Source organism: Lycium ferocissimum, unplaced genomic scaffold, assembly GCF_029784015.1.
Source record: "Lycium ferocissimum isolate CSIRO_LF1 unplaced genomic scaffold, AGI_CSIRO_Lferr_CH_V1 ctg5416, whole genome shotgun sequence".
Classification (NCBI taxonomy): domain Eukaryota; kingdom Viridiplantae; phylum Streptophyta; class Magnoliopsida; order Solanales; family Solanaceae; genus Lycium; species Lycium ferocissimum.
The window spans coordinates 30,367-55,572 of record NW_026725977.1 but is presented as its reverse complement, the minus strand read 5'-3'; the positions used below and the strand labels follow the sequence as shown (position 1 = coordinate 55,572).

At 38.9% G+C, this 25,206-nt stretch overlaps 1 protein-coding gene across 1 annotated transcript in view; it reads right to left on the bottom strand.

The window, feature by feature from the left end:
- Window positions 1–530: 530 nt before the first annotated feature.
- The window catches only part of LOC132044897 (vacuolar protein sorting-associated protein 52 A-like), a 31,987-nt gene continuing 7,311 nt past the window's right edge, over window positions 531–25,206 (bottom strand). Inside the window, exons 7-21 of the mRNA XM_059435433.1 lie at window positions 25,085–25,165; window positions 24,087–24,219; window positions 22,571–22,581; window positions 19,844–19,935; window positions 18,885–18,966; window positions 12,225–12,407; window positions 10,935–11,050; window positions 10,733–10,791; window positions 4,269–4,369; window positions 3,792–3,842; window positions 2,419–2,598; window positions 2,198–2,332; window positions 1,457–1,531; window positions 921–978; window positions 531–842 (exon numbers count right to left, since the gene is read on the bottom strand). Coding sequence (XP_059291416.1) covers window positions 538–842; window positions 921–978; window positions 1,457–1,531; window positions 2,198–2,332; window positions 2,419–2,598; window positions 3,792–3,842; window positions 4,269–4,369; window positions 10,733–10,791; window positions 10,935–11,050; window positions 12,225–12,407; window positions 18,885–18,966; window positions 19,844–19,935; window positions 22,571–22,581; window positions 24,087–24,219; window positions 25,085–25,165 — 1,662 coding nt within the window. The 3' untranslated portion in view covers window positions 531–537. The remainder of the gene's footprint in view (window positions 843–920; window positions 979–1,456; window positions 1,532–2,197; window positions 2,333–2,418; window positions 2,599–3,791; window positions 3,843–4,268; window positions 4,370–10,732; window positions 10,792–10,934; window positions 11,051–12,224; window positions 12,408–18,884; window positions 18,967–19,843; window positions 19,936–22,570; window positions 22,582–24,086; window positions 24,220–25,084; window positions 25,166–25,206) is intronic.

Here is a 25,206-nt window from a genome sequence, read left to right as displayed (position 1 = left end):
TGTCCACAAGTCCACTAAAAGCATATAAAGTACTCCCTCTGTTTCTAGTTGTTTGTCGTACTTTCATTTTTAGTCTAAAAGAATCTCTTTCTATTGTCGGCAATTCTTTAATGCCAATTTTTCACATAACATGCTTAAAACCACAAGATTAAAAGGTATTTTGCCACATTCTATATATGTTTAATTTATGACCACAAGATTCAAAACTCTTGTTTACTTTCTTAAACTTCGTGCCAAGTCAAAACCAGAAAAACAAATTGATTGGAGGGAGCACAATTTAAAGCCATTTTCCTTTGTTTTTTTAAAGAAAAATCGGAACACTTCCAGAGCACAGAAGCAAGAATATCAACAAGGATGGATCACTGCATATATTTAGAAAGTTATCAGATGATTGCATTGGAACACATAAGATCTTACAAAATGTCACAATGACAATGTGAGGTTCAATTGAAACGCCTTTACACGTAAATACAGGGGTTCAAGAGACTCCAAAAAGAAGGGGGGAAACGGTAAAACAGGCACAGAGAGAAAAATGTCCTAGAAAGTCCTCGAGTATTTCCTGATCTCATACATAATGGATGAAATTGAAACAAGATCCTTGTTCAAGGTAGACCCACCATTTATCCTCTTTATACAATCAGAAAGCCTCGTATAATAAAGAAGAAGTTGAGTTAATGCAGCTCTTAGAATGTCCATACCACAAAGGAAATTGCTGAAAGAAGTAATGACATCATTGTGCATAAGTTCAATGGCAGCTTTCCATCTACTTGCGAAGTCCTTTACAATCGGCTCGATTTCAGCAATAGTTATAGGTCTTTCAGTGCCAGTACTTGGATCCTCAGCTGCAATAAGATAATAGTCAGGGTATATGAGAAGGTCTAGGATAAAATGATATGCATAGCATTTTCTTCAACACTTACATCCTTTCGTCTTTACAAACTTGATAAGATCGCTAAAATGCTCCAACAGCAATTCTTCCTGCAATAAAATTGAGCATAAGGACAAACCCTTCAACTGAAGTATATAATTGTTAAAATACTCCAACATTGATCCTACAACCAAGAACAGGCTAAATATGCAAATTGTTCAAGCTCCTGGAGATGCTGATCTTTAATGTTGATCAGAAATCCTACTTTTTCCATCCGCATTAAGGAAACTCATCTAGGAAAACATTATCCCCTAATGTGATTGCAATCATCACCAAATACTTATCGTCTTGGTAAATCAAGTGGCTCATTACAAAAATAGATGAATGTGTGTTTTGAGTTTGATTCTCTATTTCAAAAACTGATGTTTTCTAGAACATAATGAATTTTATTTTCAACAGATCACCTAAGTCTACTTCGGCACCTAACTGATATTCCAAGAAAGATAGAAGTGGGGGTTGGTTTTTGTCAGAGAAACATAACTATAACAATTTAACATCCTCGAATCCAAGAATGAAGTATATGCTCACCACGAATATGGTTGTGTTATTCTTTAGAAGCTCTTCAAAGTGCTGCTGGATTTTCCCACCATCTGGACCAGCTTCCTGAAAGCAAATGAAATATCACTTGGTGTTTAACTTCTTAAGCAGTAAATATTACTATAATTTAGATTTCCATATTATATAAAATCGGCTCACAATGGCATCAAACGTTTGGATAGAAGTTATAAAATACTATGACATTTAAGACTTCCAAATTATATATAACCTGCTCACAATAGCATCAAATGTTCAGATAGGAATTATAAAATACTACTATACTAAAGAGTTTGATGGTCCACTAAATTTCAGAGTAAAGGAATTAATGCCACGGGCATGCCACTAATTCAGATAAGCAATGTAATAAAAAAGGAATCATGACTTTGATATGTTTATAATCAACAGATAAAGAGGCCAGAGAAATGGTCTGATAGAAACCCCCCACCTTTTTTTAAATGGTGGTGTCCAGGCTAGCATGCACGCACCTCAACTATTCCACCGAGTACATGCTACCTCCCACCAGCACAAATACGGGGTAACTCTACCCCCGAACCACAATGGTGTCTAAGGTTTGCACCAACTAGGTCATACCTTTGGGCCCCATTTTCTTTTACCATTCATCTTTCTTCATTGGACACTATTCAACTAGTATATGAGCACTACCAAATGAAGTTCACGACAATGACTTGCACTTTTCATAGTTCATTTCTTGTTTATCAAGTAACTTCTTACCTTTAGAACCGATATTGTCATGTCATAGTTGTTTATAAGGAATACCATTTGCAGCTTTTGTTTAGCGAACATCTGGGCTAGCTTGACAAGCAAGTCATCAACAGCCATTCTGAGCCTTTCCAGATTCAGTTCAAGCTACAAAAATTAGCAGCTAGCATTAAAAGCCAGTTTGGTGCAAGTGAACCATAATGTACTAAAAGTGAACCTTCATGTTCTCCAACCTGCCCATCTCCATACTCTACATTAAGGTGAATAAGGGAAGCAGTAAACTCTGCATAGCGCCTTATGACATAATGTGGGTGAACATCATCTTCCCAGAGAGTCCTTGTGTTGGCATTTCGGAGGCTGTTGAGGTGCAAGTCAAAGACCATCTTGAAACGTGGCCATAAAGCAATATTAACCTGTCCGGATTCATTAAGAAACAAGTTAAACCAGTCCATAGTAAAGGAAGAAAACTACAAGATAACATTTTATTTCTTTTTCCTTTTTGTTCCGGTGTCATCATGTTAAACTTTCTAAAAGACCTTATGGCATTGTGGTACAGTTATATTTTAATAAACTCTGACAATTATAAAAGTTATAGTTTGGAATCTGGCGAAATAGCTATACTTATACATGCGTACGTACAAACAGTGTGTTTGTGTGTGTGCGTAATTTTTTTTTTTTAAATGGTACATATATGTGTGTCTAGGTGTACATATATATACACGAAAACTTATGGTTTGCATCTCGCAAAATAGCTGTCATGATGCAGAATTCCTTATTCCTCTTTTTCTAATGGTCCATCTGGTCACACTCTATGGGCAAGCTGTTTAATTGTCTTATTACTGATGCACGTAGTCCTTCCCAACACCATGAGTCCAAGTGTGGAAGAAGGTAGCTTATCAAGCTTGACCCTTCAATATCTTGAAACTTTTCACACTTTAGTAAGTTCATTCAGATTAATGTCCAGCCGTCCAGGTACCATAAATTAAACATTTTCCAATTTCACTGCTGGAACATTGAATTATCTCAACAAAGTTTATTTCTGTCAAGCTGGGGTCAGTAATCATGACTGAGTTTGTCCTGAATTCAAAAACATAATCATTATTGATTTGGCTGCAATTCAAGTCAATTTAATTAGGTCAGCTGCACATCTGATAGCAAATAATTCATGCCAAGATGAAATTTTATATCACAAACAAACAATATCTCTATATACTTTCAGCAAAGAAAATCCTGCATGTCCCAGCTATGCTTGAGCAGCTGTTCTTTTTCCACATAACAGTAGCAACAAATGGGAAATAACATTAAGGACACGCATCACCCCAACAGAACGCAACAGGCAAAAAATGAAGTATCAGGCTATGCTTGAGCAGCTGTTCTTTTTCCACATAACAGTAGCAACAAATGGGAAATAACATTAAGGACATGCATCACCCCAACAGAAGGCAACAGGCAAAAGTTTACGTATCAGGTGAAATTAATGCTGCCAAGTCCTTTTAGTTCAACTCGACAGAAGTAACCTCAAATGCATGTGCAAAAGGAATAAACGGGGATATTCATTCATTCATGCTCATGAGTTCAGGTGGTAAAGTTAATAGAGGATATGTACCTTGTCTAGGTATGAATCCAGGCATGGAATGCGGCGCCTGGACATTACCAGCTGAGAAAGAAAAGCAGTTCTTCGATAAGAAAACATTCCAACAATATCAGAAGAGCCTGACATGTAATGTCAAGTTCATGAACACTATTTGGAATGCTACAGGACCATAACCGCGTGCATTAAGCGCACAAGATTCCTCAATGAATTTTTAAATTACAAAATTAACATGTAAGCTTTAAAAAACTAAAACGAAAAACGTAAAAACAACATCCGAAGTTTCATTTGCTTCTTTTTTTTTTTTTTTTTTTTAAATAAAGCAATAAATTTTATTAATAGCATGGGCACAAAAACGCCCGTATACAAGAAGTATGCCAAAAAAGTAGAACCTACAAAAAGATATGATTATCTATGAATGACAGTCAGTCTTGCTAGTATTTTGCTGTACTGAAACAAGCTAATACCAGAATGTACAAGCTTAGGATATACCTGATGCTGGTGTATGATGCGAATCATGAGCAATAGGCCAATTGCATCAAAACTGTTGGGAAGGATTGTACCAAAATGCTCATCAATTACTGAAAATGGGCCTGATAACACCCAAATGTTTATCATAAATCTCATTGAATATCTAGGAATTTGCATATTCCTATCAAAATTAACAATTGCAGGTTTCAGCAAGGTATTGAAGGTGACAATTATCATAATACAGATCGAATTCCAAAAAAAAAAAAAAAAAAGTAACACAAGATATGGTTGATAGTGTACATTTAAACAAGTGACCTGGGGTCAGAAGAAATTTTTGAAATCTGAATTTTTTTTTTTAAAAAAAAAATGTAACATTGGTATGTATTGACTTGATCAGTGCATTGGAACCATATTTACAGCAAAAGTGAGAAAGCTGATCCAAAACTCTGAAAATCTAACAAGAGCCTAGGATTTCAATTATGGATTCAGTCTCCTCAAGGTAAATCTGTTTGCACCACAAACAAAAAAGTTTGACGCAATTTAGCTTGATCTTTTGTACATCACTACTACTGTCTTCAAAGCACCTTGAATTTCTCTCTTTCCATATTGTCCACCAAATGCAAGCTGGGACAATCCTCCATCTATCTCTGTATGAGGCTCCTATTCCTGCCTCCTCCCAAATATGAAGTAGATTAGTAATCCTATTTGGCATTACCCAGACAATGCCCCTAAGATTCACAAAGATCCTCCAAAGCTGTATTGTGATCCGACAATGTAAAAATAGATGGCTGACTGTCTCACCCTCTTCACCACACAAGTAACATCTGGAACAAAGAGAGAATTTTCTCTTTTTTAGGTTTTCTTGAGTCAGTACTGCTTCCCTTGCCAACAACCATGTGAAACATGCAACTTTGAATGGTACCTTCACTTTCCAAATGTGCTTCCAAGGCCAAAGTTGCACCTGCAGGTTAATCTGGTTCAAAAATTTGTATGTTGTGCTCACTTTGTAAATGCCTTTGCTGTGTTCTTTCCACCACAATTTATCTGCTCCTTCTTGTGTGCCTTTAAACTCTTCTAGTAGCCTAAAAAACTCTGTCAATGTGTTGATTTCCCAGTCATTGAAGTTTCTCCTGAACAGAAGGTTCCATCCATGATTGTCCCATATCTCAGCTACTTTCTTGTGTTGGTTTACTGCCAACCCATGAATGACAGGAAATAATTCCTTTAGACTAGTGTTTCCCAACCATTTGTCCTCCCAAAAAGAAGTTTTGTGACCATTACTCACCTTAACGGCGGAATGGTTCCACATGAAAGGCCAAAGAGCTCTGATGGATCTCCACAGACTGACACCATAAGGAGTGTGCACCTCCTTGGTCATCCACTTGTTTTCTTCCCCATATTTTGCTTTGATCATTCTTCCCCAGTATGGTTGAGGTGTATGTGAGTACCTCCATAACCATTTAAGTCTTAAAGCTTTGCTCCGCATCTTTAAATTCCTGATACCTAGTCCTCCCTGCTTCTTCCCCAGCAGAACATTATCCCACTTGACTAAATGGAAAACCTTTTTATCTTGATCACCCTTCCAGAGAAAGTCCCTCCTGATCTTGTCTAGTCTTTCAATCACTCCAACAGGGATGGGAAAAACAGACATCATATAGGTAGGGAGTGCATCCAGAACTGAATTTATAAGTGTGACTCTGCCCCCTAGAGATATATATTGTGACTTCCACCTGGATAGCTTCTTCTCACATTTTTCAATCACAGGGTTCCAGATATTCAAGGACTTTGATTTGGCTCCTAAAGGCATACCCAAGTAAGTAGTTGGCAGTTCCCCTACTTCTCCACCTAAAATCCTGGTCAATTCCTCCATATTATTCACACCATTAATTGGATATATGTGACTCTTTCTCCAATTAATGTGTAACCCAGAAATCCCTTCAAACAGTACCAGGATTACTCTCAAAATCTTCAGTTGCTCTTCATCAGCATCACAAAAGATTAGGGTGTCATCTGCATACTGTAGATGAGTGATTTCCATGTTGGCATTTACATTTGCACTTGTGGCAACCTCAAAACCTTTGATCCAGTCATTTGTCCTTGCCACTTTGATCATGTTATTCAAGCCCTCCATGACCAGTATAAACAAAAAAGGAGACAAAGGATCCCCCATCTCAACCCTCTATGCGCAGGGAAAAAACCTTCAGGAGAGCCATTGATAAGAACTGAGAATCTGACAGTTGAAATGCAGAATCTAATCCACTTGATCCATTTTTCTCCAAAACCCATACATGAGAGCACCTTCAACAAAAATTCCCAGTTGACATGATCATATGCCTTTTCAATGTCTAATTTGCATAAGATTCCTGGCTTGCCTTGTTTGATTCTTGAGTCCACTGCTTCATTGGCAATTAGAATTGCATCCATTATTTATCTATCTTTAATGAATGCCATCTGTTGAACATCCACCAGCTTGCCTATAACTCTTTTCAATCTTTCTGTTAACACCTTAGAAATTAGCTTATAGACACTACCTATAAGACTGACGGGTCTGAAATCTCTCAGCTCCTTGGCACCTATTTTCTTTGGGATTAGGGCTATGTAAGTTGCATTGTAGCTTTTCTCAAAAACTCCCTGAGAGTGAAAGTTGTTAAAAGTGGCCATGATATCTAGCTTCAGAATTTCCCAACATTTGATCAAAAAACCCATTGTGTACCCATCAGGGCCAGGAGCTTTGTCCATGGCATACATTTTCAGACATGAAAACACCTCTTGTTCATCAAATTCTCCCTGTAAAGCAGCTTTTTCTTCCTCATTGATCAATGGACAGTTGATACGATTGCATGAAGGCCTCCAACCAATTGATTCAGTGTACAATCTCTCATAGAAATCAATAATTTCCCCCTTAATTCTTGCTGGATCCTCCACAGTTTCTTCTTGAATCATCAATTGATCAATGTTGTTGCTTCTCTTATGTGCATTGGCCACCTTATGAAAGAAGCTGGTGTTCCTATCCCCTTCTTTGAGCCAGAGAGCCCTTGATCTTTGCCTCCAAGCTATTTCCTCATTTTTTAAATACTCCTCATAATCCATCAACAGCGATGCTTTCAGTATTGATTCATCTTCTGTCAACACTCTATTCTCCAGGACAACATCTAGAGTTGCTAGTTGACTCAAAATCTGTGTTTTTTGTGATCCCAAGTTTCCCTGGCTTGTTCTACTCCATTCTTTCAGCTTGGCTTTTAAAGCTTTGAACTTGCAAGCCATAATGTAATCAGGTTTGCCTTCGAAGACAAAAGAATTCCACCAATCCCTGATTCTTTCCACAAACCCTTCAGTGTTCAACCACCAGTTTTCAAATTTGAAGTAAGAATTGTTGTATTCCCACACTCCACACTGAAGTGAGACTGGAAAGTGATCAGATTCCAGTCTTTGCAACAGTGACTGCTTGATATTTCTGAACTTGTCATCCCATTCTTTAGAAATTAACACCCTATCAATTTTGGATGCTATTCTACAATTGTCACCCTTGTACCATGTGCAACACCCTCCTTCCAGCTGGGGATCTAACAATTCCATATCTTCTATAAAATCTGAGAACTCTTCCATGGCAGGGGTTCTTCTTCTGCAATTCATTTTTTCAGAAGGAAATCTTGTAACATTAAAATCACCACAGACAGTCCAAGGCCCCTCCATTAGACCCCGAACTACCCCAATTTCATCCCACACATGTTCCCTCTCTGCTCTGCTGTTTGGGGCATATACTCCAGTTATATAACACTCAAAATCTTGAAGGAGTGCCACAAACTTGCAAGATAAAGTATATGCACCAATCTACAAAGTCTCCCCTTTCCACACTCTACTGTCCCATAACATCAAAATTCCCCCTCTAGTGCCACTAGCCTCTAGACAAGCAAATTTTACCCATCTACCTCCCCAAAGATCTTTGATAATCTCTTTAACCTCCCCTTCCAGTTTAGATTCTTGTAAACATATTATATCAGCATACCAGTCTTGTATAAGGCTCTTCACAAATCTTCTCTTGTCCCCATTGTTCAGCCCCCCTACATTCCATGACACCAATTTTAACTTCATGTAGATCGGCTTCCTCCTTCCCCCTTATCTCTCTTCCCATCACTCTTGTACTTTACATCAAAAGAAATAAGTCCCTTGAGCTCCTGAGTCCCCTTGAATCTAGTCCTCTTTGACACAGACATTGCCTCCAATTTTTTGGCCTGTCTACTGCTGTCTATTTGCATCAGTAGTTCCACTGCTTCCTCCTCATGCCCCTTGAAATCAGCTCCAAAAATTTTCCCCAGTTTAATCATGTTTTGCTTCACCCATGTAGTATTCATCTCCTCCTTATGCAACATTAAACTCATGTCTTGTTGAATAGGTTCTGCATCTTCTAATACCCATTCGTCAATTTCTGAATTAACTTGCCTGATCACTGTGGCAAGCTGATCTTTTTGTGCTTGCTTCTCTATCTCAAAATTATCTGCAATAAGGTTCACCACCATGTTCTCAATAGTTTTCTTCATCTGCAAGTTTTCTACGCCTATGTCTGAGTATTTTCCCCCATAGCTTACTGTTTCTTCATGAATTGAAATAGCTTCAAGTGTCGGTGCTACTGGTTCTGAAGAAATCGACTGGGAAATTGTAGTTTCTACAGATAAAGGATCAAACTTGTTTTCAGTCTGCAGCCTATTAATGTCATTAAAAATAACATGTGCTGCACCATCAAGCCCAGACCATTAATTATTTTTGGGCCTAGTTCTGTGGTGGCCCAAATAATAATAAGAAGAGTGTAAAGGAAAGGCCATCTCCCTGTCACGTGGCCCCAGACCTTTATTTAAAAATATTCCAGCTGTATCTGCATACCCCATGTGATCCAACTGTGTATTAGCAGTGATAGGCCTGCTCTTCTGTCCTGTTTCTGAATTGGACTTTGCTTTTAACTGCTGGTCCGAGTCCTTCTTCAGACCACTGGTTTCTTCGATGGGCTTGTCAGATTCCAGCAACCTCTTTCCATTCGCCGGCGAAGCAATTTCAAATCGAACACTCTGCTCCACCCATATCGGAATATAGAATTTGATGCCATCTCTTTCTATAGTAACTTCGCTAGGGCAATTCCGACCGTCACCTGAAATTTGAATTCTCGCCCACTTCATATGATTTTTCAGATCAGTCTCTTCTTCAGTAGAGACCCATCCACCGCAGTTATTCCCAATTTCAGTGAAAACCCTTTGGGACCATAGGTGGAGAGGTACCCCAAGTGCTCTGATCCATGTGGTTTTTGGGACTTGATTTGATGGTGCGCATCCAACTGTTGGGTTCCACCACTGGAGCTTCAATTTAGTCTTCTTCCACCTCCATTCTTTCTGAATGACTTGTTCAGCCATGTTCCTGTTGGGAACTCAAATAGGAACATATTGTTGGCCATCTCGTGGATATTTATCCCAAAAACCGCTTTCCATGTAACCACAACCCACTTCCTGATGTCCGATAGAGTGGGAACCTCTGTTTCTCCTTCAGAAAAAGATCCAACGATGCATCTCTTAAAGATTCCGGTGTCCCTAACCCCAGGAGACTCTGAGATACACATTTCTCCTTTGTTGGAAGTGACTGTCGATTCTCGAAGAGTATTAGAATGCCATTTACTCTCCCTTACTGCTCTGACATAAGGGTATTCTTTGTTGGTGAATCTGGGTGGTTCTGCAATCTTCAGTTGGTTGGGGCATTGAATGAACCTTTCTATCTTCAATGCTATCTCTGTCCAACCTGCATTTAAAGCCAGTTCTGGGATTATAATGATTGATCTCTCCATTCCATGCAGCAAGAGAATGCTCATATATCTTCCATGCTCATTTGCTTTCCTCGTACAAAAGATTTCAGATAAGTTCTCCTTGGATTTCCACCTTCTGATCACATTTTTGCCATCCTTGGAGCCTTCTTTGAGAATAGAGCATACCCATCTCATACCCGTCATACTCATAGTTGATCTTCTCATCATGTTACGACTTCTCTCAACCCATTCAAACCAGGTGTCTCTGCTAACTGACCATCTGGTGATGTCAAAGGATTTGAAGCCTGCATTGAAATAAATCCTATTTTCCTCCATTGGACAAAGAAAGCTGATCTGACTGTAGGATAAGAAAGAAAAGGAATAAAACTATCACAGAAGGTGTTAGCTCAGGGAAGGCAAAGGAAAGAAAGGGCTATTTCCGGCTGAAAAGCTTCCGGGAAAGGGGTGTTCCTCCTTCCTAGGAAGTAGGAAAGAGAAAAGTCTTGGGGAATGTGCCTGGGAGCAAAGAAAAAGAACTCGTCTTCTTAGGCCTCCACAACCTGTCTAAAAAAAAGAAATCTGATTTTATTTACAGATAAATAGTTAAAGAAGCAGAACCATGATATTTATCTCAGCAATGGTACATGGAAAGCAATATTCAGTTTCAAAATAGATGTTTACTCTAAGTCAATACATCTAATACCAGCAAATATATCATAAAACATCGCCTCTTCACCAAAAAAATCATCACAGAAAAGGTACCTGATAAAAAAAAAATAAAAAAAAAATGTTAGCCAATACATAACTAACAAGGAAAGTTGTATTTTATCAGTAGGAAAGGAATACTGTTTCACAGAGAGTTACAAATCAGAAGTTTTGGAATTCAAATACGAAAATCATAGTACTCAGAAGAAGCAGTATCCATGAGCAGCTTGTGCAAACTCCTAAAAAGGGCCTCGTACGGATATTTTTTTGAGCTGGCTTCAGCAATATGCGGAATTAATGGAGGCTCATCAATCTCCTGAATACAGTAGAAAATATATGCCATTAATACTTCATCTAATCATCACGAACATTGCTATAACATTTTTCATATCTCCCTATTGATGGGGTGGACCAGGCCAAATCAAGAGTTAATAGAAATCCAAATATGTACAAGTTGCTTCTTGGAATAGATAACTCTACCACTTTTACTCAAGAGTCATTTTAGTGCTGGCGGGAGCTTAACTAGTGGCTTTTACGCAATGCGGAAAGGGTCTTGACATAATGGGAGGATTTTCAGAATGGGAGGGTCTAACAAAGGGCTTGGAATTGATTCTAGAAGAACCTATTCACCAAGTACGGCTGATTTCTCCTATTTTTTTGTTTTTTTTTTTTTTTTTTTTTGCAATGGCTAAAGGATGCATTTATTGAAATCTGGTAGCTCAGGCTGCTGAACCTTTCGATATAACGTTTGAAGGCTACTTTATTTGATTGCACATAATGCCAGGTGTTTTATAATTATATAGCAAGTTGTTACAGTAATATGGAGCATCGTTTGACTGCCTTGATACTTGGACCAAGAGATTCAAAGGATCAGTGTTGCAGGTGTTGAATGATCTACACCGTACAGGTTTAACCCAGGCTAAACTTTGTACGGAAATGTACCAAGGAATGATCCAGATGGAATTCATATGGTTCTTGGAGCTACATTCCTTAGTTTTCATAGAAGATTTCAAATAGAACTTCCTCCCTAACAAGAAAAACTAATATGAAAAAATGGCATCTTAAAGAATGAAAAGGCCCAAGAATGCAAAGCAGCTTAAAATATATGATTTTCAGCAATCATTAGGTAAGCTCTTTCTACATGTCACCCTTTAATTATGATCTATAAAAATCAGACTTCACATTGTCTGTCGCTATAAAAGGTGCCAAGACAAGACTATACCCTTCTTAGTACAGATGATTAGTCACAGATATTCATTCCACTATCAGGCAATGCATCCTCCTAAAACACCCAAGTCAATCAAAGGTATCTTCAAACTAAAATGAAATTCTAACAAAGTGAAATTTACAGACACCTTTATAGTCGACCGGCTAAAGAAAAGTAACATAAAATGATGCATAAATTCATTAGCCTTGCACTAGAAGAATTCTACACGGTGACGAAATATATTTGTTCATAAGATCAAGGCTCAAAGAAAGAAGATGAAGACCTTAAGAATGTTGATCCTTTCTCCAAGAGCAAAAACTGCAGACCTATTCTTCAACGGTTCTCTTCCTCTCGAAAACAGACCTGTGCTTCTGGTCTCAACACCTATCAGATCATTATATGTTGCTATATCCAACTGCAGCTTTTCTAAAGCTTGAATATAAGCGCGGAACTGTGCACTTAGAACCTGCGACACAAATTTTTGCTTTAGCATTCATGAAAAAAAAAACTATCTCTTTGTTAGCCAAATGTTGTTGAAGGCTCGCTTAAAGCACGGTAAGCCCTGAAGCTTGGTGAAGCCCAAACTGTGTGCTTCGCCTCGTTTAGCTGGCACTTTAGTGCTGGTGTCAAGGTGCTGGGCGTGCGAATTTTACCGATGTGCTTTGTTTTTAAGAGCATAACAACAACAACAACAACAACAACAACAACAACAACCCAGTGAAATCCTACAACGTGAGGTCTGGGGAGGGTAGAGTGTACGCAGACCTGACTCCTACCAAGGTAGGACGGCTGTTTCCGAAAGACCCTCGGCTCAATAGAAAGCATAAAAGCATAACAAGAGGTCAGATAAGGCCAAGAGATTCAAAGCGATATGGAAATGCAAATAACTAAAGCGACTAAGTCATGATGAAGCAGTTTGTAAAGGAGCAGTAGCTATCACAGATAAAATAAGATAATCAAAGTACGGATAACAAATAGTAGCAAAACCAAAGCACAAATGTGACTACTAATATGAAAGGATAAACGTTACTATCTACTAGCCTTCTACCCTAATCTGAGTCCTCCATACCCTCCTATCTAAGGTCATGTCCTCGGTAAGTCAGAATCGCGCTATATCCCGTCTAATCACCTCTCCCCAATACTTCTCGCCTACCCCTACCTCTTCGAAACCATCCGTGGCCAACCTCTCACACCTCCGCACCGGGGCATCCGTGTCTCTCCTCTTCACATGTCCAAACCATCTCGCCTCGTTTCCGCATCTTGTCTTCCACCGAGGCCACTCCCACCTTGTCCCGATAGCCTCATTCCTAATCCTCGTCACTCTTGGCGTGCCCACACATCCATCTCAACATTCTCATCTCGGCAACTTTCATCTTTTGAACGTGAGAGATCTTAATCGGCCAACACTCCGCCCCATACAACAACATGGTGGCCTAACCACCACTTTGTAGAACTTGCCCTTAAGTCGTGGTGGCACTTTCTTATCACCTAGCACTCGAAGCGAGCCTCCATTTCATCCACCCCGCCCTAATACGATGTGTGACATCATCGTCAATCTCCCCACCGTCTTGTATAATAGACCCAAGATACTTGAAACTACTTGTCTTCCGAATGACACCGGGTACCAAGCCTCACTTCCACGCTCAAATTTCGAGGTGCTTCACCGAATCTTGCAGACCCAAGTACTGTCTTGGTCCTACTCGGCCTGAATCCTTTAGACTCAAAGTTTGACGCCAACCTCCAAACTTAGCGTTGACTCGCCACGAGTCTCGTCGATCAAGACTATGTCATCCGCGAAAAGCATACACCATGGCACCTCGCCTTGAATATGCCGCGTCAATTCATCCATCGCCAAGGCAAATAAAAATAGACTAAGAGCCGATCTCGATGCAACCCCATCACAACCGGGAAGTGCTCGAGTCTCCTCCTACCGTCCTTACCCCGGTCTTGGCTCCCCCATACATGTCCTTGATCACCCTAAGAGCATAACACTGGACAATAAATATAGTTGACAAAATGATAGTAAATTGTTAAGTAAACGTCATTGCTGAACTTTTAGTGATTAAGAATAAGAAATCAGAAACATAGTATAAGAAAACAAGCCACTGAAAACCTAAAATTACATCTTTTTATCTAACTGAGAAATTTAAAATAGAGTTAGAACTTGATTGACGTGATTTTAACTGCACATATATAGCTTAATTACATTTTTTACATTCTTTTGTCCCAATAATTATTGTTTGTGTTTGTAGTTACATTTTCTTGCATTAGATTCCTATTTCTTATATTTTCTTCATTAGCGCTTTTCTTCGCTAAAGCCCACGCTTTAGTTGCATTTTGTGCTTAAAGCTCCAAAGAGAGTTTGGCCCTTTTTTCTGCTTTTCGCTTTTGACTATTCATGTTAAGTCTGTTATCCTGTTTATGTGATAACTGTGATTGATAACAATCTAAAAGGGGTCATTTGGTTCGGGACCAAAGTTATCCTGGGATTATAATCCTATTGCTTTGCTTGGTTCATCGTATTAAAAATGGGATATACTATGTATAATTCAAAACATGTGTTTGTTTTGAAGCTGGATAAATTTCTTGTTTCCAATTTTAACTTGATACTTCAATGGCTTAGATGTAAGTGAATCATATATTTGAACTGCAGCGTTCACTATTATCTATACTTAAGCGTAGGAATCGAACTACTATTAAGTCACTAAAATAAAAAATTACACGTATTATTAAACATTCTGTAGTCAAATGGTTCTTAAGATGCAGGAAATTTAAGAAAGAATAAAATTAGTAATTCGTACTGCTGAGTGTGTGGACTCTAGACAGAAGAGTCACAAACCTGGTATCCTATGCACTGGATTTAGAGAAGGATTTTGACCATGTCAATCGGAAGTATTTGATCAAAATCATGAAGGGCATGGGTTTTGGAAGTAAATGGCTAAAGTGGATTTGCTTTTGCATCAGTTCTGTTAGGTTCTCTGTACTGATAAATGGCTCTTCTAAGGGCTTCTTTCCCTCTCAAAAAGGTCTCAAACAAGGAGATCTCCTCTCCCTTTTCCTTTTTATCCTAGTTATGGAAGGTCTTAACCATATGATCAAGAAGGCAAAGGTAAATGGATTGATAAGTGGCTTCAAGGCCTTTAACTGTCCTGGCTGCAACCTGGACATATCCTATCAATCATCTGCTGATGACTCTCTAATCTTGTGTGAAGCTAAAGTTGACCAACTGAGACATATCAGGCTAATTCTCACTGGCTTTGAAGCCACTTCAGGCCTACATGTCAACTGGGAAAAAAGTCAACTTCTCCCCATAAACATGGTTCCTCAAATGCACATCCTACAGGCACTCTGGCATGTGAGATTGGCAGCTTGCCAACTACCTATCTTGGTTTGGCTTTGGGTGCGAAACATAAGCTTCAAAGATATGGGCAGAGGTGCTAGAACGAAGTGAGAAGAGACTGCCAAATGGAAATCTCAGTATCTCTCACTAAGTGGCAAGTAATTCTAGTGAACAGTGTATTGGACTCATTACCAACATATGTGATGTTTCTATTCCCCCTTACCCGTTAAGGTGGAAAACAGGAAGGACTCCCTCAGAAGGAGCTTTATTTGGCAAGGCACCAAAGAGAAAAAAACTTTTCACTTGGTGAAATGGAAGACTATCATTGCAAGCAAAAAACAAGGGGGGCTAGGAGTCAAAAACTTGAGGTTGCACAATAGAAGTCTCCTATTCAAATGGTTATGGAGGTACAGCACTGACCAACAGACCCTCTGGAGTCTGGAGGAAGGCAATAGGCGTCAAATATGGCTAGAGATCCCAATGGTGCACCAAGAAGATTAATTCTACATATGGAACTAGCAACTGAAAAGCAATCTTTTCTCTATGGCCCAGTTTTGTCAAGAATACTGAAATCAAATTAGGAAATAGTAGGAGAACAGCATTTTGGGATGATAACTGGATAGGACATGGCCCTCTAAAGGACCATTATCCTGATCTTTTTCTTTTAGCAACAAATCCCCAAGCTACAGTAGAAGAAGTTAGAGGACACCCAAGATGGAATCTGAGTTACAGAAGATACTGCATGATTGAGAAGTGGACGGAGTTGTTGAATTGTTAAGGCAAAATGATCAATTCAAGGGATCTCCAGCAATGAAGACTCGGATCTGGAAAGAAGCTAGCAGCAAGATTTCTTAGTCAGGTTTGCCTATAAAATTTTGATGGGGAATAGCTAAGAGGACCAGGAATGTCCATGGAAACAAATTTAGAAGGTTAATGCCCTCTAAGGTTCTGTGCTTCACATGGCTAGTAGCTAGAAAGGCTTGTCTAACTCATGAAAACCTAAGCAACAGGGGCTTCCAACTAAGCTCCAGATGTTACTTATGTGAAAAGGAGATAGAGGATAACTCCAAATTTGTTCTTATACTGTGTTGTCACTTTTTAACAATGGCAAGTGTTCCTGAACAGGATTGGTACGAGCTGGGTTATGCCAAAGTTACCAACTGATCTTTTGAGGTGCTGGAATGGTGTAGTTGGGGGTTTCAAACAGAAGAAATGGTGGAGACAGATCCCAGCATTCATTTGGTGGACTGTGTGGAAGGAAAGAAACTCCAGATGTTCTGAGGAACAAAGAAACTCCATACAAAAACTAAACTGAATTGTATACTACTCTTTCTACTGTGGTGTAAAAGCAACTGGTAAAGATTGTGAATCCATACTTGACACTATAGTATTCCTCTATGTCTTTGTCTAGGGGGATCTCTTAAATTTTTTTTTCCTGGGGATGTATTTTGCTTTTTCAGCTATGTTGCTCGGACTCTTCAAATATGTCAACGGGCGCGCCAGTATTTTTGGAGGGTCTGAGCAACATAGTTTTTCAGTATAGCCTTGTTACTGATGTTTATATGAAACGTTACAGTATTCAAACCCAAGAACGATTCATGAGGTTCAAAGCTTCAGGAAATGGTCCATGTCCTTTCTCCATATCATCACTTCCTTGCAAGTTGTGCCAACTTGATAAACAGAAACTCCACCGTGCCGGGGGAGGGGGACCAAGCAGGGCAGAGCTAGCGGCATAGGAGCCGACTCGGCATCAGCCGCTTCGATCTTCTTGGCTGTTATTCAAAAGGTCCAATAATGTATATATATTGGACATTTTGAGGCAATTATACATCCTGGAACGCAATTCTGATTGGTCAATAAAAATCATAGTTCCTGCCTAAGAGGGTTCAACTATCGTCCGGAGTTCCCCCTCAAACTTGTTCACTTCATGTCTAGGGCCTAGTCAGGTTAATTCAAGTTTGGGGTTCCATTATTTTCTGACCTTTATTGATGATTGTTCCCATTGCACTTGGTTTCTTTTTAGGAGAATTGTTCGAGTTATTCTTGACATCCAAAGAATTCTGTGCTGAAATTAAGGCACAATGGAATCTCATCCGTACCTTGCGTAGTGAGAGCCAAGAAATAATTTACGAGCAAATTTGAAGAATTCATGTCCTCTAGAGGGATATTTTATCAGTCCTCTAGTCCGCAACAAAACGGAATAGTTGCGTGCAAGAATGAATACCTAATTGAACTACTAGATTCCTACTACTTCACCAAAATGTTCTTTTTCAATTTTAGACAGATGCGATGTTACGGTGTAGTATGCCATCTTCCGCCATAAAAAAACACAGGTGTCTTTCTCAGGTAACTTAGGTTCAAACAGGGAACAATCCTACTACCACACAAAATGTTCTTTTTCAATTTTAGACAGATGCGATGTTACGGGGTATACTTAATAAACCGTATGCCATCTTCCGCCAAAAAAATACACAGGTGTCTTTCTCAGGTAACTTAGGTTTCAAACAGGGAACAAGTTACATTGATATTTGATTTATGCTGATATCACTTACTTTCAGCACGTTCCATATATTTTATCCTCGCAATCTCTTTTTGCATTTACATTACATCCAGTGTTTTTCAGAAGCATTTTTAGACAGGTTGTGGTTAGAGACTTTTATATCCGTATAAGAATAAGTGGTGAGATGTAGAGAATCTCTAATTTTAAAGAATTCCTCTTGCTTTAGAAGATACTTCGAAAGATAAAATTATTTAGTTTTGGAATAAAATAGACCCGAGTAGAACATAACAGATATTAAGGATTTAGGTGTAGATGATTAATTAATATTCCCTCTAACAATCTAGGACTTTTACTTTGGCATGATCCAAAGTAAAAGCTCATCGCCTCATCCTAACCCTCCGCCAATTCATATATGTGTGTTTGTGTGTAACGTGAGCCCTCATAGTCGAGGCACACGCATTTATCAGAGGCCAACCATCAGGGGCACACCTTTATATCCTTGGTCTATTTTAACAAGCGTTCTCTTAAAGAATGTGGATGTTACAATATTTTTCCCAGTCATAAAACCACGCAAATCGCTAAGTTGATGACCAAGTCCATGGACCCACCCTCAATACATATTTCATGTCTTTTTTCCTCTTTCTGTTCTTCCCCTACAACAAACTTCTCTTCACAACTCAATGCACTTACATTACTACTGCCAAAACCTTCTAAAGCCACGGAACTACCATCATCATCCTACTGCCACCATTCAAACACCGCATGAGCACAAAAAAAGTTTCAAGCTGAACACTACTGCCCTCAAATGACTAATCCCAATAAGAATGTCAACGGCCCGTATATTGTTTGATGTCCTGCTTCCATACATCGTGAAGAAACATTTGCAACTCATAAACAAACATTTAAATCTTTGAGGATGGGCAGCAAAGGAACAGTCAAGTTAAGCACTCGTGGACGATAAGGACATCAAATTCTCTCTTTTCAGGAGCTATCATATCTATCCCAATGAGTTAGACATCTAACAACTTAGTTCTTTAACCTTTGATTCATTGACCATCTAAGCTGGCCAAAATCCAAAAAGAATTAATACTGTAAAACTTAACCTTGTTCATTGTGTCAATATATGCTGCTCGAACCTCAAGATACACCTCCTTGCCATGCTCCTTGAGAAAGGAAAGGATATACCTGCAGAAGTAATTGCAAAGATAACCTTCCATTGCATCTGTGAATAAATCCAGGAAATTGAAAGATAAAACGAAAATTGGAACAAAGCATTGAGGCTGCCAATAATCATGAATTTAAGGTAGGGACTTGTTAACAAGAACTCTTCCTGTTCGATAGCATTTATGTAAACCACAAAGAAATAAAAGATATTACCATCAAAGCTCCACATAGAACATAAGTACTACGTTTGTTTGTACACAATTCGTGAACCTTTTCAGAAAGTTTTCAAGGACCTGCTTGTTGTGAAAAAAATAAGTAACCTGTTTGTTTAATTTGTTTACAGAAAACCCTTTCAAGAAGTTCATCAAACAAAAGAAATTCCTGGGAACAACACTGAAGCACTTATTTCATTATAGGATTCCACTATTCACAAAACACACAAATTTCCAAAAACTACTTGAAAATACTGCAACTATACAACCATGTTTTCTTTTTTAACAATTTCTTTACAAGGACGGCTAAGAAAATTCTCATGCACGAAATGGGATACTGTGTTCCGTTTATGTCAAAATAAATACAAAGAAAAGAAAAAATATGAAAAGAGTTTCTTAGATTCCACAATTTCACCGTCATTGTAATTTTTTGTCCATATATTTTCTAACATCCTGACAAGTGACAGGAAAATAACAGCTAAAATAGTACTTCAGTTAGAAGCACTAAGAACCAAGAAAAAAATGCAGTTATCTGTGACGTGTTAAATGGGAAAATTTATATCTACTGTGCTTTCTGGATGCTGCCATTCAGGTAAATTGTAGAGAAGCATGTGTTGTGACTTGTGAGCAAATAGATTGAGCTAGAATTCAGAAGTCAGGAATAAGAAATAAGTAACACAACTCACTTATGTTTTAGAAGTATACTCTGCTGAAGGATCTGGATATTAGTTTTTGGTTTCCTTAAAGCATATAGCTTCTGAACCATGAAATCAAACACCTAGAAGAGGAACAGGAAAGTGGATTAGATGGGACATGACTAAAATGCAACTGGGGTCTAAACGTTATGAAAAATCCAATCAGATAGGTAACCAAATTAAGACAACAACTGATCTTACTTATCTTAGACGGTACACTATTCTTATTGGTGAACCAATTTCGAGTCAGAGATCACCCCCCCCCCCCTCTCCCTCCGTGGCGGATCCAAGATTTTCACTCAGGGGTTTCGAAAAAAACAACAAAGCTAATATAAAAAACTATGTTGTCCTTGGGGATCGAACCTAGGACACTAGAGACAATTTTGAACACCCTGGACCGCTTGAGCTAACCTTTTGCATTTGTTCAGGGTGTTCAAAAGTTAATATATGTACATAAACACGAAAAATTTACCCTATATACACTGTAATTTTTTACCGAGGGTATTCGGGTGAACACCCTCACCACCATGTACATTTATCACTTATGAGGGGACAACTTTGTTGCGGGGATGGGGGAGCATAAAGAAAAAACAGAACGTCAAATCTGATGCACCAATGACCAAGAAGATACTAGTTTGTGTCCTTTTCTCAGTTAAGAATTATGGGCACAAGTGCTTAAGAGACTGAGCCAAACAAGGAGGTTCAGATAGAGTGAAGGCAGCAACAAAAATTGCAATGGCAACAAAGGCTGATATAAATACAGAATATGATGGCAATATGTTTCAAATATAAGAATGGGCTAGAAGTCTAGACTCTCTCTCTCTCTCTCTCTCATCTTTTAAAACTTCACTCTTTAGACATTAAAGGGTAGCTTTCAAAAGTAGCTTCCGTTTTCAAGGTTGATTTTCAAGTTCAATTGTAAACAGGAAATAGAAGATAGAAGACAAGGAGAAATTAAAATTATGGGAGCTGTCTTTGACACTTGATCTCTAGTTATAGCCGGAAAATGATATTTCATCAAGAAAATAGAGGCATTTGAACTGCCACCAATCTTGTTTCAAAGAAATCGTCAGATTCTGTGTCAAGCTTATTTTTATTCTTTTATCAAACTGTATCAATGTTATGTTCTCCAGGATGGAGGTCATCGTATGTAACGACCCGTTTGGTCGTTATAGTCTTTTCGGCACTTTTGACCCTTCCCCTGAGCTTGTTTAGCTCACATTTGAAACGCTTCCCGAGGTGGTTGGATATGATTTGGGTGACTTTTTAGGAAAAATGGGCTTTAAGCGAAAAAGAGTTGACTCAAAGTTGACTTTTGGGTAAACGGACCTTTTTCGGAAATCCGTCAATTCCGAGTGGTCCGGATGGTCTTTTAGAACTTGTTTGTATATCTGGTTCGGTTCCCAATGCACTCGGGTGCATTTTGGGACTTGGGTTGGGAAGTTGATGTTAAGGTATCGGGGTTGACTCGGTCAACGAGACCTCCGTTGGGAATTCCGAGTCCACGAGTGCGTTTGTAGCGTGTTTTTATGTATGTCTGCATATATGGTATGTGAGCAGATGGCTTTGGGAGATAGTCGGGAATTCGGGTTGAGAATGTGAAAACTTGGAAATTCTGGTGTCTAGTGCCCGCTTTGGCGGCACCAGAACCGCTGCAGTGGTACCGCTTTAGCGGTCACCTTGCCGCTAAAGCAGCCTGTGTGTTTTGGGCAGGACCGCTGTAGCGGTCATTGGACCGCCGAAGCGGTGACGCTGAAGCGGTACAGTGGTCGCGGAAGCGGGTGACGGACAGTTAATTTCATTAAATGAAGTGTTAAAAGCCCTAAGTTCCTCATTCATTGCTATTCCGAAAACTGAGTTATTGGGAGCATTCAAGGTGATTCTTGGGGGAAATCTTAGTGGTAAGTCCTTCTATCTTCCTTCCTATTCCATGATTTCATTATCACCTTAGGATTCCATTATCATGCTAGTTCACTAAGAGTTCTAGAATTAAAAGAGGGTTCAATGAGTTCTTCTTCTAGGCTTTGTAACCTTGATTTATTGACTGGGCTAGCTTATTTAAGCATGGAATTGATGACTAGAATCTATTGTTGCATGATTTCCTAATTAGTGACTAAATTAGGAATTGGAAGTTAGGTTTTATACCCAAATTTGGGGGTTTTGTCTAGAATCCGAAATTAAGTGAATGATTGATTGTTCTAGCTTGTTATTAATGGGAATTGACCATATAAAGTGTTAATTTCACGTGGGAACCTTTAGATTCCTAATTTCACCCTTCTAGTTCATAAAACTCATTCCATAAGTTGGGGATTTGGGTCTTGAATAGAAGTAGGGTTTGACTGATGTTATTCTTGATTCTAATTGCATGATTCGAATATGCTTAGACTTCTTACTCTCGAGGCTCAAAGGAAAGGGAAGACTAAGGTGTGATTGTTGGAGACCTTGTTGTTCGGCCTTCCAAGTAGGTTACAGTTTATCCTATGGTGAGACTTCGAATAGCGAAGCATATACTTAGACGATATTGTCGGAGAATGCATGTAAGCCTTCGGGTATGAAGTTGGGGTTTATTGTCTTAAGGTTGAGCCTTGTTCTGTGATTTGAGGCTAGCCACCCGTTGTGTTGTGACTCATCTTATTATATTTGTTGTTGGCTCGATGTCACGTGGTGATAGTAGATATTGGTGACTAGTGATATATCTTGATGATGATATTGTAGCACCTTACTTATGTCTGTTTTGAGACGAGGATTGTGATTCTATTACGGCTTTTTTTTTTTTTTTTTTAATCAAGTAAAAGTATTTTCATTCATAAACATGGCCAAAAGATAAAGAATCTACAAAATATGATTCTCTACAAACTCCACCCAATCTCTATACAACTAGGAACTTTCTTATTACACCAAAAGAAAATAGGGGAGCGAAGACTACTCCTCAATTGAGGAAAGCTTGACTCTATTCCTTTAAAAGCATTGTATAGCCTTTCTATTGATATTGTTGGTGGGCCCATGTGTGGTACTGTTTGAGATTGATTTGATTATTGATATTGCACTCATACATTGCACGCATTCCCATCCTTCATGATATACTGTTGATACAATGATGATATACAAGGAAACACTGTTATGAGCTGGGCTCAGTTGGATGAGAGTGACGTGAGGACCAATGTCCGATGGTTATCCCGAAATCAAGGATGAGTGCTGGTAGCGATTGCCGAGGTTGTTGCCGGAATCGTGAGGGTACATGGACTTCGCGGGTCCCCTATGGGTTGTGCTATCGAGATATGATGTTCCATCATCGGAGTACATGTGTACACTGCATATGCATTGCATTCACACATCATACATTACTGCATTGCATTCACACATCATACATTACTGCATTGCATTGGATCATTTGGCATCCTGTGATATTCCTATGATGGTTGTGATACCTTGTGATATACGGATTTGGATTGGATGTACTGAGACTTGGCACAGTTGGGTTTAGATGCTATAACATAGGTGATAATTGGTACTTGGTTATTGGCTCGTGTTGACTTATACCTTGTTGATTTACCTGTTTATCCTACTTTGTTGCCCTGATATAGGTTAGCTAATCTTAGTCGGCCTATGATACCTACCAGTACGTGTTGTCGACTCGCACTTGCCGCATTCTTTCATGAATGCGGATTCAGTGGGATCAACCTCTCGCTTCTCGTGGCGATAGTAGTTCGAGGGTTCTTTGTTTAGAGTCTTACAGGGTGAGCACGAGGACGTCCGCCGCCTTGAAGATTTTTCTTTTATTTATGTCTTACTTGATATTCTGAGACATATTGAGACTATTGATGTATTATTATTACTTCCAGAATTGTAGATTCTAGTTAGATGCTCTTGTATGACCAGACCAGATACTGGCGTCGTTTAATGTATTTCCGCATTATTTATCTATTTATATGTCAAACTTACGTATCTCTATCTTTCCGCTCATTTACTTCTTAATTCATGCTTTAAGATTGTTCGGATAAGTGTTCGCTTACCGAGGTGGGAAAGGTTGGTGCCCGCGCGACTTAGTGAAATTGGGTCGTGACACTGTATCAGAAATTCACTTGCCTTTGAATCTTTCCACTGACAAAAGTCAGGATCTCAAAATCTTGAGTGTTTGAGCACAACACTGTGTTTAACCCAAATGCTGCTATCAAATGGTAAAAATTAAACTTAAACATGCTTAGACTACTCAGCATATGCATACCTTGGTGACTGCTCTGCCGAAGTTTTTCTAGCTCAGGCTGAACATCTTTAAGAGCTTTTGAGGTTTTAACCATGAGATCTGCATCAGCAAACTTCAGCTTCTTACTCAAAATTTCAAGGGTCCTCATGTATTCCTCATTAACCTATATACATCCAGTGTTGCATGGCTGGTTAGAAGCCATGAGTGAAAAACGCATTCAAATATGCAATATTTGAAAATTAAACATCTGACAGAATGTTGTGCTACATCCTATCAAATAGAGAGATCATACTCTGGTCAAACCTTTACCAAGAAAACAAAAACAAAAAAAGGCAGAGAGAGAGAGAAAGAAAAGGAGATGAAGCATTATAATTTATAAGTGTACTCTGGTTCAGACAAACTGGTGATTAACTAGAAGAAACTTCTCAAACAAAGGCCTAACCTCAACTGTAGCATTGCAATACCAGCAAAGGCAAGAAAAAAAGGGGGAAAAAAGAGGAAAAGAAAAGTGAGGAAGTCCGTCTAGCACTAATAGTCAACTATGGGTAAGAGGAGATTTTTATGGTATGATGCATGACAAGTTGCAAGTGAGGAGGGAGAAATGATGAAAAGAAGGAGAACCGAGAAAGTCAGTCCAACCGCCAGCGTTAACAGTCTACTACCAAGAAGCGAATTTTATTGTAAGTTGATAAATTCATAAGCAGGGCCACATAAAAACCATGAAAAGTAAGAAATATAGTCACTTTGAAGAAAAGAATAAATCCAGCTTCACTCGCCATAACATGTCACGACGTTGTCCTCAAAATCATATGCAAGTCTATTCCAACCCATTCACCCCTCTCTTCCTCTGCTTAAACTTCATATTTCCCATTTCCCTCATTGTTGCTTTTCTTTTCTTTTCCTTTTTTTTTTCCCCCTTTTTTTTTTTTTTTTGATCAAGTAAAGGTCCTCATTGTTATTTTTCTTTCGATTCAGACTACTATGGGATACAATGTACTGAGGACAAACAAACAAGGAGCCAAAAGTACCTCTCCGTCAACAATTATGTCTATCATCCTTGGAGGAACAATAACATCTTCAACAAACTTTGCCAGCTTTGACTCTGCCACCTGCAAAATAGCAAAACCATTTAGCAAGCACACTACAACTA